General features: G+C 42.4%; 1 protein-coding gene and 1 pseudogene across 1 annotated transcript; both read right to left on the reverse strand.

Annotated features, from left to right (window-relative positions):
- Positions 1-883: 883 nt before the first annotated feature.
- Positions 884-3,793, reverse strand: LOC119523637 (annotated as a pseudogene).
- A 3,366-nt stretch (positions 3,794-7,159) lies between these two features.
- Positions 7,160-8,981, reverse strand: LOC119522989 (transcription factor Dp-2-like). The gene is made up of 2 exons (XM_037821740.1): positions 8,671-8,981; positions 7,160-8,330 (listed from the first exon to the last, which is right to left on the reverse strand). Exons 1-2 carry the CDS (start codon positions 8,748-8,750, stop codon positions 7,187-7,189), a joined length of 1,224 nt encoding a protein of 407 aa, XP_037677668.1. The 5' UTR covers positions 8,751-8,981; the 3' UTR covers positions 7,160-7,186.
- Positions 8,982-15,223: the final 6,242 nt, after the last annotated feature.

Consider the following 15,223-nt stretch of genomic DNA (forward strand, 5'->3'; position numbering starts at 1 on the left):
TAAATGGTGTGTGAATGTGGTGGAAAGGGGAAGTTTAAAGTCATGTAAGTCACCAGAAGGAAAGTTGGAGGTAAAACACGGTATTCTATAACAGTGAATCTTGTGGTAGACAATGTTCATGACTAACTGTACATATATCAAAAAGTTCTTTCATGAACTAGAAGAAATGTATGATGCTATCACAAGGAGTTAATAAAAGAGGGGTATATGGGAAAAATGTAATTATTGCAAAACTCTGGACTATAGTTAACAGTAATATTTTCATATTCTTCCAATTATGACAAACGTACCACACCATAGTACATGAACTCAAAGACAGGACACTTGAAATGAGTCAGACTAAGGAGCACAAAGAAAAAAATCCATTATTCAAATAGCCTAAAACACTTCTGGGACACCATCAATTGGACCAATATATGCATTAGGGGAGTCCCAGAAGAAGAATAAAGAGAGAAAGGGACAGAAGAAATATTCAAAGAAATAGTGGCAGAGAAATTCCCAAACTTAGCAAAAGATGTGAATATGTACATCCAAGAAGCCCAGACCAGAATAAGCAGGATAAACATGAAGAAAAATACACCCTGTCATATATTTATCACACTATCAGATGCAAAGCACAGGGAGAGAGTTCTGAAACCTGCAAAAGACAAGAAAGGGACTCCATACAAGGGAGTTAACAATTAGATTGAGTTTGACTTCCCCCATAAGGCAGATTTCCTACAAATATGTAGTTTTCAGACTGTTCTTTATTTTTTAAATCACCGCTGTTTTTTGGTAGTCACCACTGAAGAAACTACAGTTTCCTGGGGATGGGGTGACAGAACCCAAACTGTAATCCCAAACGTATCACCGCACTGTTCCCACTGACTGATCCATGGACAGTTCATATGGTCCCAGAGCTATAGCAGAGTGCCAACAATCTTCTTTCAATACTAGATTTATATTTATGTAAATACTAGATTTATATTTATGTAAATACTATATTTATGTAAATACTAGATTTATATTTATGTATGTTTTCAATATCAGCAGGGTCCTGTAGAATCTTAGGCCTTCCAAAAGGACGGCTGCCTTATGATAGCAATATACAATACCTTCAGTCTGCTGAAACATCTCTTCCAGGGCTGCAGATGGAATCATTTCTACAGCATAATTATAGATGAGTTTCTCTGCAGTTACATTGTTGATTTCATCAATAAATCTCTGTCAGAGAAGAAGTGATTCAGCTTTTCTGTAAGTTTCTTTCACATGGTGATGCAGAATTTATATTGTTCATTCAGAGTTTTGACAACTTGTTTTAAGGATGTGGATGGACTCAGCTTCCCAAACTTGATCTGGGCTTTGGCGAGATGCAGAGAAGCTGCAAGCAGCTGTGCTGCTTTCATGTATAACACCAGCTGTTCCACTCAACCCCAGTCTTTGCTCAGCTGGCTAATCTGGTCCACAACCACACTCTCCTGGATCTGGTACAAGGAGACCACAGATGTACACAGCTCTGGATTCCCAGCCCCAACAGCCATGAAGTCCAGCACATACTCAGTGAACATTAGCATCGCATCCAGGTGCTGCAGGGTGTCTGTGTGTTCTTGCTCCATCAGTGTCTCCTCAGGCAGTTTGGGGGCTTTGAAGATGATGAGCCCCTCTAATCTGGTGGGTTAAGCACCATAAGGCATGTATCTCAGGCTGGGGGCTGCCTCTGTGCCCAGAGGGGATGACCCTGAGCACAACCCAGGTGGGGAGCCCACACACACTTGGCCACTGGCAGGGCAGAGGGAGCCACCAGAGCTGCTGGATCCCACTGAAGTTCTTGCTCAAAGGACCATATGGGTACAAGCAGGGACTGTGGCACTGTGTGGAGGGGACCCCACGGTGAGCAGAACAGCCCTAGAACTTGCTGCTGTTCTGATAGGAGGTGCCAGCACCATGCCACAGGCTTCTGCAGGAGCTATATCCATAGGTCATTCTGTACTTAAACTGTCCCTGCTACCGTAATGTAACTGACAACCTAAGGATGCCTTTACTTTGTTGATCTGATAATTTCCCAGTACTGACAGATCTGCCAAAGGCTGTCCTGTGCTGCCCAGACTGCTACCTCTCACCTCTGGGTGCCAAGAGACAAGGGGCACACTCCCGGAGGTCACTCCCATCCTTGGGCTGACCTTCAGCCAGACCCTGGCATGTAACCAAGGACAGCAGGTTGGAAGACACCTGTGTTTTAGGGATTTTGAAAGCAGCTGTGGCCTTAGTTGGAGAGCCAATGATTGTTGGTAACAAGTTTTAAAGAACCAGTCAGAATTCCGTGGAGAGGACCCCATGTGCTTGGTGGGAGAGCTCCCAAGGCTGCCCGGCTGGCTGGGATGAGGGGAGGGGCTATACCCAGCCTGGCATGGGAAGAACACACAGGGCCATAGTGCTGCTTTCTGAGCTTCTGCTTGTTCTGGTAGATGTTGCTGAGGGAGGGGGCACTCTGCAGTCTAGCACCTAGCAAGAGAGAACGTAGTGGCTGAGCCTGGGGCACTGTAGAACCTGAGGAGTTCCCACTCCTGGACTCATGGCCCTGGGGACATCCACAGCAGCACTGAGCAAACTGCTCTGGAATGGCACCCACCAAAGGAGAAGGAGAGTAAAGCCTGGAAGACCCAGTAGAGAGCCTTCATCCAACTATTTGTACTGTGTCTGCTGGAGCTGGGGAGCAGGATCCCAGTTGGCCAAAACCCAGAGGGCTGGTGTTAGACCTTCATACCACTGCAGATCTTGGAGAGCCATGTGGATTTGCAGCAGAGCTGCCAGGAGATGTAAGGTTCTCCTCTATGCACTGATAGTTCCTTATCTGAGTAGGAACTGGAATGGGGGCTATCACTGTGAGGTGACACGGTAGGCTGGCATTGCCCTCCACACAACAAGAATTCATTTAAAGCATGTCTGACAGCAGTTCCCATTGGCATACCATATGAGTGGTCTGACGAGGTGTTGTGTGGAACCAAAACAAAGTCATCCGTGTCACAGGAAGAGTTCTTGCTACTAGTACTGGCAGAATCTTTGGACACTTGTAGATAGCTGGGAGGGCTCAATGGTGGGAAAGGTAAGTTTTCTTCCTGAATATGCTGCATATCTGGAAGGAATGGTGGAGAGGCAAATCGGCATGATGGAAAGCTGCCACAGAAGCTTCCAGAGACAGATCCAGCATATACAGGGACTGGAACTGGGCAAGATTTTTTAACTGGAACTTGCTCAAGAAAAGGATGGCTAAAAAATGCTTCAAAGTCCATTCTATCTTTTTGGTTTCTCTGAAGCAAACCCAAAAGGAGATTGGCGAAATAAGTTGATGTTTCTCTGGGAATACTAGGCATTAAGCTCCTGTTTTTCTCATAAAACATCCTTAGGCCTTGAGGACTATTGGCCTGAAAAGGTGGTTTTCCAACCAGGCACTGATATACCCGTGTCCCTATGCTCCACAAGTCCCCTTGGCATCATAATGTTGAGACATTATAACTTCAGGAGCCACACAGTGTTGCAGCCATCGTGTTACTATGGAGGTAATGAGCAAAGAGCAAAATCAAAATCTGCTATTTTGACACAAATACCATTGAAAAGACATCCTGCGATTGGTGTAAGACAAGATGCTCTGAGGTTTAAGGTCCCTGTGGATGATCCCTCTGCTGTGCAGGATCCTCATGGTAGCGGTGACCGGAAGCAGAAACACTCTGATGGTATCTTTACTGAGAGTCCCCTTAGCTTGCAAATAATTGGCCAGGTCTCCACAATTGCAATACACCATCACCAGAAAGATAGAGTTGGGTAATTCCTGAACATCACAGAATGCTACAATATTTTCATGTTGAAGTTCCTTTAAGATTTTAATTTCTTTTCCAAGCAATATTTGTGATTTTGACAAGTTCTTTTTATGAATACTTTTAACAGCTACCTCCCAATCAGTTTTCTGGTGGTGCCGTCCCCGGAGGACCACAGCGAAGGCCCCGAGTCCCACGAGGTCCCTCTTGCTGTACTTGAAGTCGCCCACCACCTCCAAGGCAGGGCATAGGGCAGGCAGGGAGCGGGCTGGGACCAGCACCCCGGGCATGGGAAGGCCCGGGACCCGGGCATACGCTCTGCCACCGCGCGGGGCCGGAGTCAGCGAGGCCTGGCCCGGCCCCGGCCGCTCCTCATGGCCCGGCCCGCAGCCGGCCGCGAGCTCGCGAGCTCTTTTGTGAAGCGGTCTCGGCGCTGCCGGGCCGGGGGCGCCGCCGTCGTTGTCGTCACTGTGCGTCCCCGGAACCGCAAGCGCGGCCGGGAGAGGTGCGGGTCCCGGGCCTCCCCATGCCCTCTCCCGCCCAGAGCGCTGATGAAGGGGCGAATACCGCCCTTGGACTGGCCCCGGTGCGCTGCCCGCGCCTCCCTGCCTCCGGGGCCCAAAGCACAGGTGCGCGCCGCCCGCTCCCGCGCCGACTCTGATTTATTTTATTTATTTATTTATTATTTCTTTTAAACTTTTTTTTTTTTTTACTTTAATTCCTATGTGAAATTGTGACTTAGTGATAAACTTCAGACTCAGGTAAATAAGTTTAGGGGGAGAAGAATAACAGCTTTTCAAACGCCTCAACTCTTCTTTTTTTTTTTTTTTTTGCTTTGGAAAGGTTTATACCAGCAGCAAGTACTGGTGTGACTCAGATGTCCACAGCACGTTATTGAGGAAGTGGAGGCCACTGCTCCAGACCACCAGCTGTGGTTGGGATGGCCAGTGATGGGCGCCAATGAGAGTAAGAGACTTTGGTTGCCTTTTTTTTTTAAAGCCCATATTTTATCAATTTAAAGCACTCTATAGCTGCAGAGGTGAGAAGAGTAGAGAAAGGAATGGTTTCCCAAGAACTCTAGCAAGGATTTTGCTATTTAGTAGAGGAATGGTTAAAATTAATGTACCTGTCATGAATGTTGCAATGTTCCTTGGGACCTGCAGTATACAGTATTTTCACAAGTAAGATCTAGCTATGGCCCTTGGCCTCTCCAGGTCCCTGCTGCTGCAAAGTACAAGGATAAGAAGGGCTGGGGTCAGTAAAGGAGGAAGAAGCCCCTGTTACAATGACTTAATGGGAAATTCTTTTACACTGGATTTGTGTGGCTGACGGTTTTCCACTAAGAAACGTCTCCTGCTGTGGCCTCTGCAGTGTGTTGACTCCTCTGACCAGTCTGGGAGGTGTGCTCCAGAACCCACGCTAAAACAGAATTCTCTACAAACCAACTCCATATCTCCCTGCCCCGTTGAACACTGAGCCTGTACTAACAGCTTATTCTTGGCAGATGAGAGTTCTCTTTCAAAGGAGCTTTAAACAAAAGTTGTGTGTTCATCAGTTTTTATAACCTTAATAAAAATTTTAGGCCAGCCAAAGCTTTCACCTCCAGCTCACCATATGCACAATGGCAGGGCTTTAAAGAAGCATCATAGGACAGAGTCCGCACTTCTCCCACAGGATTTAGAAGAGAAGAGATCTGGGCTGAGCTCAGTGCTCAGCTCGGATGCTAGATGGCTGCATAATCAAGGGACAGACCCTTATGATTCAAGTCAACATTTTAGAGTTAATTTTTCCATCATTATTTGCTCTTTTTCAAGACTTTAATGTGAAATTAATTGTAAAACTGATAACCTACTCATGGAAGTTATACCCTTAATTTTTAAGTTTTTTTTTTTAAATTCAAAATAATTTACAAAAGATTGCTGGCACTCATGCTCATCTTTTCCCTGTGACTGGTGCATGTGCTTGGTGCCTTTAAAAGGTCACAGTCTAACCACTTCCTTGGAAGAAGCCCAGTTCAATGAGGCAGGGCTTGGCCATGGAGGCAGATGGCCCCACACCCTTCATCCAGAGGCACAGGGATCGTGAACACACCAGTGCAGTATTACTACAGCATCTTTGGCTATGAAATAATAGACTATATGTTACAATATCATAAAGCCAATCATTTGGAGTGGTCAACGTTTTTCAATGTTTCTGTGACACACTGAATATTGGGTTAGTTTGAAATGCAATTTACCCAGGAACAAACGAAATACTGTCATTTTGATTAATGAAAACGTACAAAAGGGGTCATATACAGGATAACATTGCTGTTCATATTCTTGAAATAAACTTTAAAGGACAAAAATAATGACATTTGGTTCAGTTTCACAAATTGCACGCTGGATGAAATCATACAGTTACTGTGGGGAACTGCAGGCAAGCAATTCAGTCATAGGAATTTGTTTCTTTGTTTTGATTTAAATGAAAAAGCTGTATGAAATGCATGATTAAAGCGACAAAAACAGTTTCCTTCCCTGTAAAATTCCAGATTTAGAATGCTGGCGAAAGGCAGTGCTGGCAGAGTATTTAATGCACATGGAAATGCTATCCTATTTTGGCTTCCAGAAATAGCCCTAGTAAGTTCTATGCACCAAAGCACTGGCTAATAATAATTTCAGTTTTCCTATAAATTATTCTAATTTTCACTAAAGTACTTACAAGCGCTTGCTCCTTTCTAGAAGCTGCAGGAGTTGGTGAATCGAGCACCTTGCCTGGACTCTCAACTGGTTCAGCAGCTCCAACTGTGCTCTGTGGGCCGCAAGGACTGCCAGCCACATCCTTCGCTGTACAACTCTGCCCTGTGTCCCTACCCTCACCCCTCCCCGGGAACTTTTCATGGTTGTTTCTGCCCATAACAGGCAGCCCAGGCAGGGGAGAGAGACATGAGAAGCATGATCGCCAGGGGCAGTTCCTTGTAGCACTCTCGATTCCAAGGAGGCATACATGGGTGTAGGGGAATCCAGAGATCCACCTCGCAGAAGATGAAAGAGCTTCATTCCCGAGGCACGTTCTTCAGGGATTATCCCCCCTCTATCACTCAGAAAACAGGCTTTGTTTGCGTAGCAACCCACCACTCTGTTGTTCAGAGTTTTCATTCCCACTATGTTAACATTCATCTCAACCATCGGCCTTCATGTAATCTGCTTATGTGTTTCTCTAGTTTTCACTGAACGCACAGTGCAAACAAGGGCAAAGACTGAAGCAATCATTTGAGAAACAAGAGCTCACACTAAAAACACACATAAGCTTCAAATATGGAAACATGGGTTTTTCTCCTGTCTTTATTCCGGGGAGGAGGAATCCTCCTCCTCATCTTCCTCGTCTTCGTCGTTGAATGAACACGGGGTCTCGCCTCAGGACTCCGAGCAGTGTGAGGCCGCGCTGCTGGACTGGTGACTGTTTGGGGCAAGGAACTGCCCGGTTGCTAAGGCCACTTCAGCGTCCAAGCACAACCCCTGGTTTACACTTGATTGGGATAAGGTGGCACCAGTGGTCAGGTCTAAATTTGAAACTGACTGGGCAGAGTTCAAAAGCAGTCCCTGATTTAACCAAGAAGGTCCTGTGGAGATATCTGTGATGTAACCTTCTAAAGCCTTTGGCACCAGTGATTTAGCAAGTTTCAGATCCTCCAGGGAGCATTTGCCTGACTCCAGGCCAAAGGACATTCCCATCCGCTTTAGTACTTCTATGTCATCATGGATCTCAAAGGTGTTGTCAAAATTAAAAAGATATTCAAACTTGTCACTGGAGATGCTGCAATCTATGACTGTTTTTCTGCTTGTATTGATGATTATAAATGGCAGCTGAATGGTGGAGTTTAGAGCTGGAGGACCCTGGTTTTGCTGTTCATTTTGCCGATTCCTCTGTACCAGGTTTTTGAAAGCAATTTGCTGCAGGAGAAGTTCTTGCAGCTGAGCCCGCTTCTGCTTTATCCGTTCTATCCGTCTCTGCTTCTCTATCTCCAAGTTTTGACATTCCTGAGCAGAGTTAGTAGGCAGGCCAATCCACTTGATTTCTTTTTTTTCCTTTGAAATTATGTTCATTGCCATCAGCACATTTAAAGCATCATAAACTCTTCTCCTAATGTTCTTCTGATCATAAGCCTGCGAATTGGCTGCTAAATGGTTATTTGAATTGGTGAACTCTGATACCAGCTCATCAGCTACTTCATTATATGATGTTGTTCCTTTCCGTTGAACTTTCTCACACACCTTCATTGAAAAATGTCTCAAGCCTTTTCCATTTTTATCTCCTTTTTTGCTTCGTTTACCTGGGACCCAGCCAGTAGCTTCTGCTATGTGTGTCTGAGTAACCATTGCTGGTGCAGGGGTATACGGACTCCCAATCAGAACACTTCCTGAACTGGTTAGTCTCTGTGGTGTGCTTATAATCATTTGGGGTCCAACATTCACATTTATTGGTCCTAAGGTTTTTGGTAAAATTTTTGTTGGCGAGTTGCTGCTGGAAACTGGAAATGCGACAAAAGAAATGTTACCTGGATTTCTGGTTGACCGACGTAACAGTGTAAAAGACACTCCATTGTTCTGTTCCCCTACACAATATTTGAGCAACTAGCAAAAACTGGCAGAGTCATCTTCCTCATAGCTTGATATGCATATGACCTCTCTGGAGGGGGCATAGCTTCCCAAGAGGAAAGGGAGGGGCCCAGCTCTACTGCCTGCCTTTCCGGAACCAGACCCCAAAGCCTGGGGGAGGAGAGCCACAGGCCACACCCTCTTACACAGGCGGTGACAGGCTGCACTTGTCTTCACCAAAAAATTTCACCTCAGTATACTGAAGGATTCTCACATGAGAACATATCTTCAATTTTATCACTTTTGTTGGACTGAGATTCTGATCTATAAATCCTCTTAGTTCTGCATTTGTGGCAGTCAAACCAACATTTTTTGTTGTCATGTCAAACTGTATTCAAGATTCTGAAAAGCCATTAAAAAATCCTTCCTCTTCTAAAATCCTTTAAGAGAGCATCCTGAAACCTCAGGCCCAGAAGAGTCCAGAAAGCACAACTGGCCTATTTTCTTTCCTCATCCTTAGCACTTGCTGTCTTATCCTCTTCTTATTGAGGAAATGTGGAAATTTCTTCCCCTCTCCCACGAGGCGTGAATCAGGGGCGTTGCCTTCCCCAATGCGGTACGTGCGCGTGTTGGGGGAGGGGTCCCCTCTCCGGTTTCCGATCCTCCCCTCCCCTCCAGACACTCACAGGTTGCTCTGCCAAGCCGCCGCTCGGCTCTGGAGGACGAGGCGGCCCCGCAGGGCTGTCGGGCCCAACCTGGGCAGCGATTAGGGCGCGTGACTCCTCCGGCTCCCGCGCCTGGCTGCGGCCCGGCCCCGGCCCACTCACACCCGCGGCAGGGGTGGGAGAGCCGCGGCCGGCCCGGTAGTGGCACCGATGCCTCGGGACGCCAACCGTGCACGCGCCCTAGAGCCGGCCCCAGGAGGAAGGGTCAGGGCGCGCTCCGCATGCCGGGCAGCAGCGGCGGCTGCAGCCGCGGACGCCGATGGCTCGGTCCGCGCTCACCGGCACCAGCCACTGCCCCGCTTCCCCCGCGCTAGCTTTGGCGGCGGAACAGCACGGTACGCCTCTGATTTATTTTTAATCACTTAATAGTACATTGTGGAGTTTTCCATATCAGCACATATATATTTACTTCATTCTTTTTAACTGCTTCATGGATTTCCATTGTGTGGATATTGCAAAATTGATTTAACCACTAATAGACGTCAGGATATTTCCAGTCTTTTGCTATGGCAAATGACACTGGAATTGCAGTCTTTTTAATGTGCTGATATCTAGAGGACAAATTGTTAAAAGTAGAATTGTTGGGTAAAAACATATATGCATTTTTTCATGTTGATATATATTGCCAAATTACCCTGATAACATTTATTCTCCCTTAAGCAGTAGTTGGAATGCCAAACACTCACACATGCACTGTTTATTAGCAATTATTTTTTTTATCTTTGCCAAAGAGACAAGTTTTTTTTATTTGAACTGCTTGTTTTCTGTTTGCTCATTAAAAATTTGAACAGTTGGCCAACTTACAGATTTATAAGGTATTTTATATATTAAAGGGATTAGACTTTTGTCGAAAGTGTTACACATATTTCCCCCCAGTTTTTTCCTTATCTTTTGATTTGTTGACATTTTTCCATGCATAAATGTTTGAATATAATGTCATCAGATTATCAGTTTTTTAGGTTTTGGGTTTATCTAAAACACTTTCCCAACTCCAAAATTGGATAGCAATTTCTCTCTTGCTTTCTTGTTTTATGATGGAATGTTTTGTGCATTTAAATTTTTGCTCTATCTGCAATTTATTTGGGTATAAAAAGTAAGGTAGTAATCTATATTTAATTTTCCAAAATGATAATGATAATAATACCAATGACAATTGTTAACTATTGTCTAATGCTTACTCTGCACTGGGCAGTATGATCAGGGCTGATAACAGTAAATTTTCCCAATGCTGCATATTAATTAATACATCCTTTCCCCTCTGATTTGAAATGCCACCATTATCATGTATTAAATTTACACATTACTAATTGTGTTTAATTCCTTTTTCTAGTCATGTGTCATTACTAAACTATTTTAATCACACTAGATTTGCCATTCTTTTTTTTAACAGTTTATTGGGATGTAATTTACATACCATAAATGTCACAAATATAAAATGCATAATTCAATTGTTCATAGTATATTTACAGAGTTGTGAAATCATAACCATAATCCAATTTTAGAACATTTTTATCACCTCCAAAAGGAAACTTTTACCCACTAGCATTCACCGCACCCCAAGGAAAGCACCAATATACTTTCTCTATATGTAAATTTGTCTATTTTGGAAATTGAATATAAATAAGATCATAAGCTATGTAGTCCTTTGTGGTTGACTTCTTTCATTTACCATATTTTCAAGGTCCATCCATATTATAGAATGTATCCATGTATAGCATATAATGCTATAGCATTCAGTAAAAAGAATGTCAATTCATTCTTTTTAGTTGTAAATAATATAATATTCCATTGTATGAATACACTACATTTTACTTATCCATTTGTCAGGTAATGGACATTTGAATTGCTCTCACTTTGGCTAATATTGATAATGCTGTTATGAACATCCCCATACATGTTTTTTTGTGGGCATATGGAGTCATTTATCTTGGATATATATCTAGGAGTGGGATTTCCAGATCATATGATAATTATATTCTTAACATTTTGTTAAACACATGTCTAACATATAAAATTTTTAATTCCAGTTTTATTGAGATATACTCACACGCCGTATAGTCCATCCGAAGTATACAATAAATGGCTCATTGTATCATCATATAGCTGTGCATCCATCACCACAATTAATTTTAGAACACTTCCAATACTCCCCCCAAAAATAATAAAAATACAATAATAAAAATAAAAAAGAGCACCCAAAACCTCCCATACTCCTTATCCTCCTCTATTATGTATATATAGTTTTTATTTTATTACTCACTTGCCAATACACTGGATCCAGGGAGTGTCAGCCATAAGGCTTTCCCAATCACATGGTCACACTATAAAAGCTATGTAGTTATACAACCATCATTGAGAATCAAGGCTACTGCATTACAGTTTAACAGTTTCAGGTATTTCCTTCTAGCTATTCTAATACACTAGACACAAAAAAGGAATATCTATATAATGTATAAGAATAACCTGCAGAATGACCTCTCAACTCTATTTGAATTCTCTTAGCCACTGAAACTTTATTTCATTACATTTCTTTTCCCCCTTTTGGTCCAGAAGGCATTCTCAATCCCACAATGTCAGGGCCAGACTCATCCCTGGGAGTTGTGTCCCATGTTGCCAGGGAGACTTAAACCCCTGGGAGTCATTTCCCATGTAGTGGGGAGGTTAGTGAGTTAATTTGCAGATTTGGCTAAGAGAAAGAGGCCACATCTGAGCAATAAAAGACATACTCTTGGGGTGACTCTTAGGCATAGTTATAAGTAGGCTTAGCTTCACTATTACAGCGATGTTTCATAAGTGCAAGCAACTAGATGGAGGGCTTGACTTATTAAACTGTGAGCCTCTATTGCTTAAGAGAATAATGGGAATCCCCCAGGTGGAGAAGTTTAATAGTTCCACATTTTCCCCAGTCCCTCAAGGGTATTTTGCAAATATATATATATATATATTTATTTTCTGCCCAAAATATTCTGGGATATATTGGGGTATTACAATAGCCTGTACAGAATAACAAGAATCCATTCCCTATTCTAGGTTCTATGTAATTGCATAGTTTAGATAAACTTATCAGACAGGTTAAATTAGATAGTGTGCTACAGAAAATATAAATTTTGTACCAAATAAACCTCTTTTACTTTGGTCTCTCAAAGAAATTGGAGTTTTTAAATATGGTCAATATCATCCATTACCCCATATTCTAATTTAATTTAGTCCTAACCAAGTCTATGCCATTCATTCTCTAATCAAAGTCTGATCTCTTTTTCAGCTTCTTTAACAGTTGCTGTATGGAGTAATTCTCACTTTCAGAGCTTCAGAACTCTAACTCTGAGTCTCAGGTGTCACACGGATACCCAAATTTCCAGGGAGCTACCTGGAATGTTAAATGTTAACATTTTATTTTCCAAATTATTTTCCAAAGTGGAAATTTGGAAATAATTTATTTTCCAAATTATAATTTATTATTATAATTTATTTTCCAAATTATTTTCCAAAGTGGAAATTTGGAAATAATTCCAAATTATTTTCCAAAGTGGCTGCACCATGTTACATTCCCATCAACAATGTATAATGGTTACAATTTCTCCACATCCTTGCCTAAACTTATTTCCTGTCCCTTTGATTATAAGCATCCTAGTGGATATAAAGTGTTTCTCATGTTGTGTTGATTATTATTTCCCTAATGACTAATGATGATCTTTTCAAATGCTTATTTATTTAAACTGCTTATATTTTAATTATTTCTTTTTATTATTGAGCTGTAAGAATTCTTTATATATTCTAGGTACAAGTCAATTATTAGATAAATGATTTGCAAATATTTTCTCTCAGTTCTTGGGTTGACTTTTCACTTTCTTGACTGTCCTTTGAAGCACAAAAGTTTTTAATTTTATGAAGTCCAACCTGTCAATCTTCTCTTTTATCACTTGTGCTTTGAGTGTTGTATCTAATATTGTCTAAACCCAAGGTCATGAAAATTTACTAGTGTTGTTTTCTTTGAAGAGTTTTATAGTTTTATATCTTGCATTTATGTCTATGATCCAATTTCAGTTAATTTTTGAGTATTATGTGAGGTAGGGACCCAATTCCATATTTACATGCTGACATACAATTGTCTTAGTGCTAGCTGTTGAAACTATTCTTTTGACATTGAATTGTCTTAGCACCCTTGTTGAAAATCAATTGGTCATAAATGTGAGAAATTACTTCTGAAAATTTAATTCTTTCCCATTGATCTATGCATCTATCCTTATGCAAATACCACACTATCTTGATTAGGTAGCTTTGTTGTAGGTTTTGAAATTGGGAAGTACGGGTCTTAAAGATTTTCTTTCAAGGTTACTTTTGCTGTTCAGACCACTTGAAATTTCATATGAATTTGAGGATCGATCAATTTTTCATTTCTGCAAAAACAGAGAAGGCTTTTAGAATTTTGAAAGGGCTTGGGTTGAACCTGTATCACCTTGGGAAGTATTGCCATTTCAACATTAAATCTTTTGAACAATGAATATAGAATTTCTTTCCATTTATTTATCTTCTTTAATTACTTTCAGCCATACTTTGTACAATTCTTCTACTTCTCTTGTTAAACTTATACCTAAGTAGTGTGGTCAGCTTCCCTGCGAATGCAATGCCCACTCAGCCTAAGACAGCCATCATGATCTCTTCATGACTTCTCACCCTGTTGGTAAGCCCTGAATAAAAGTTCATGTATCAGAAAATGCCCAGTGTCTTCTTTGGCCTCAGGACTGGCAAAGCCCTCATGGCCCCTGATAACTGGTGAACACAACCAGGAGAATCAAATAGCTGCCATCCATGGCACTGAATAGTGGGTGTTGATAACATGAACTTGGGGAAGGGAAAGGAGAAGTCCCCAGATGGGATATCAGAGTGGCCCATGGCATATATGTGGGGAGGTGTGTCCACCCTCCCAGATAAATGGATGTCTATGTGGAGACGATGGCTACCCTCCTATATGACTGGAATCTGCTGAGGGAGTATGGAAATATTTATAACTATCTGGATGGACTAATATCCATCCTACAGCAGGCTGTAGGAGCATTGCCCCGGGAGGGATACAGGGGTGGCCTGGAATTTCAATGTGGGGAGGAGTGGCTACCCTCCTGGATGGATGGGACTTGCCAAGGGAGTACGAAGGTGCTTGCACCTCTCCACGGGATTAGTAGCCATCCTGCAGAAGCCCACAGGAGCATTGGGGTTTCAGAAAGAATAAAAGGGGGATGTCAGATTGTCGCTGCAGTGGGCTGGCCATTGTTAGAGGTTGTATGCATCACTACTGAGGAAGGTTGGGCACAAAAGGCCGCTGTAAACCACCTGGGAGATAAATTAAAGCTAAAAAAAGATATGAGGCTAGCACAAGCAGAATTGAAAGACACTCTGAATAAAAGTTTTATAATACTGCCATGCCAGAACACTAGAGTAAGAGAGCATAAGCTGCCCAAAGGGCAAGTTAGGCATATCCTAACTTCCCCTAACTAGGACCCTAAAGCATGGGACCCTGTGAATTCCTCATCAAAATATGATGACACCCTGTCTGACTGGGAAATTAATACTAAGGAAAGTAAGCACGCTCAACCTCTAGTCCAACAAAGGGTTAAAACCAAGGAAGTTTAACACCCTGATCTCCCAAGGAGGGAAAAGGGTGGGGCAGTAGCAGTAGCTTCTAATCAAAAGGTGCTCATTTCATCTTGGGAGTTTTCTCCAGCCAAATTAAGAGGTATTAGTAACAAATATAGACAAAAACCTAAAGATCCATTAGAGAACTGATTGCTACTGCTATGGGACAGTGGCACCAATAGCACCCTGCTTGTCAGGCATGAGATAAGCAAACTGGCCAAAATCTCCACTCACCCTTCCCTGTGGCAACCTGTACTCACTGAGAACTAACATCAGGACCCATTCACTTATTTTTTAATGTATATATTTTTTATTGAGATTGTTCACATACCACACAACTAGCCAAAGATCCAAAGTGCACAGTCAACTTCCCATGGTACCATCACACAGCTGTGCATCCATCAATACAATTAACTTTTTTCTCAATTTCTAGAACATTTCCATTACTCCAGAAAAGAAACAAAGACAAAATAAGGAAACTCAAATCCTCCCAAACCCC

The sequence above is a fragment of the Choloepus didactylus genome, chromosome X, assembly GCF_015220235.1.
Source record: "Choloepus didactylus isolate mChoDid1 chromosome X, mChoDid1.pri, whole genome shotgun sequence".
Lineage (NCBI taxonomy): Eukaryota > Metazoa > Chordata > Mammalia > Pilosa > Megalonychidae > Choloepus > Choloepus didactylus.

Excerpts from the sequence above, each read along its gene's own strand:
- LOC119522989 (XM_037821740.1), bottom strand. The coding sequence starts at position 8,750 with ATGACAACAAAAAATGTTGGTTTGACTGCCACAAATGCAGAACTAAGA. Across the intron at positions 8,331-8,670 it reads CAGAATCTCAGTCCAACAAA|AGGTAACATTTCTTTTGTCG; the intron begins AGTGATAAAATT and ends AACCAGAAATCC.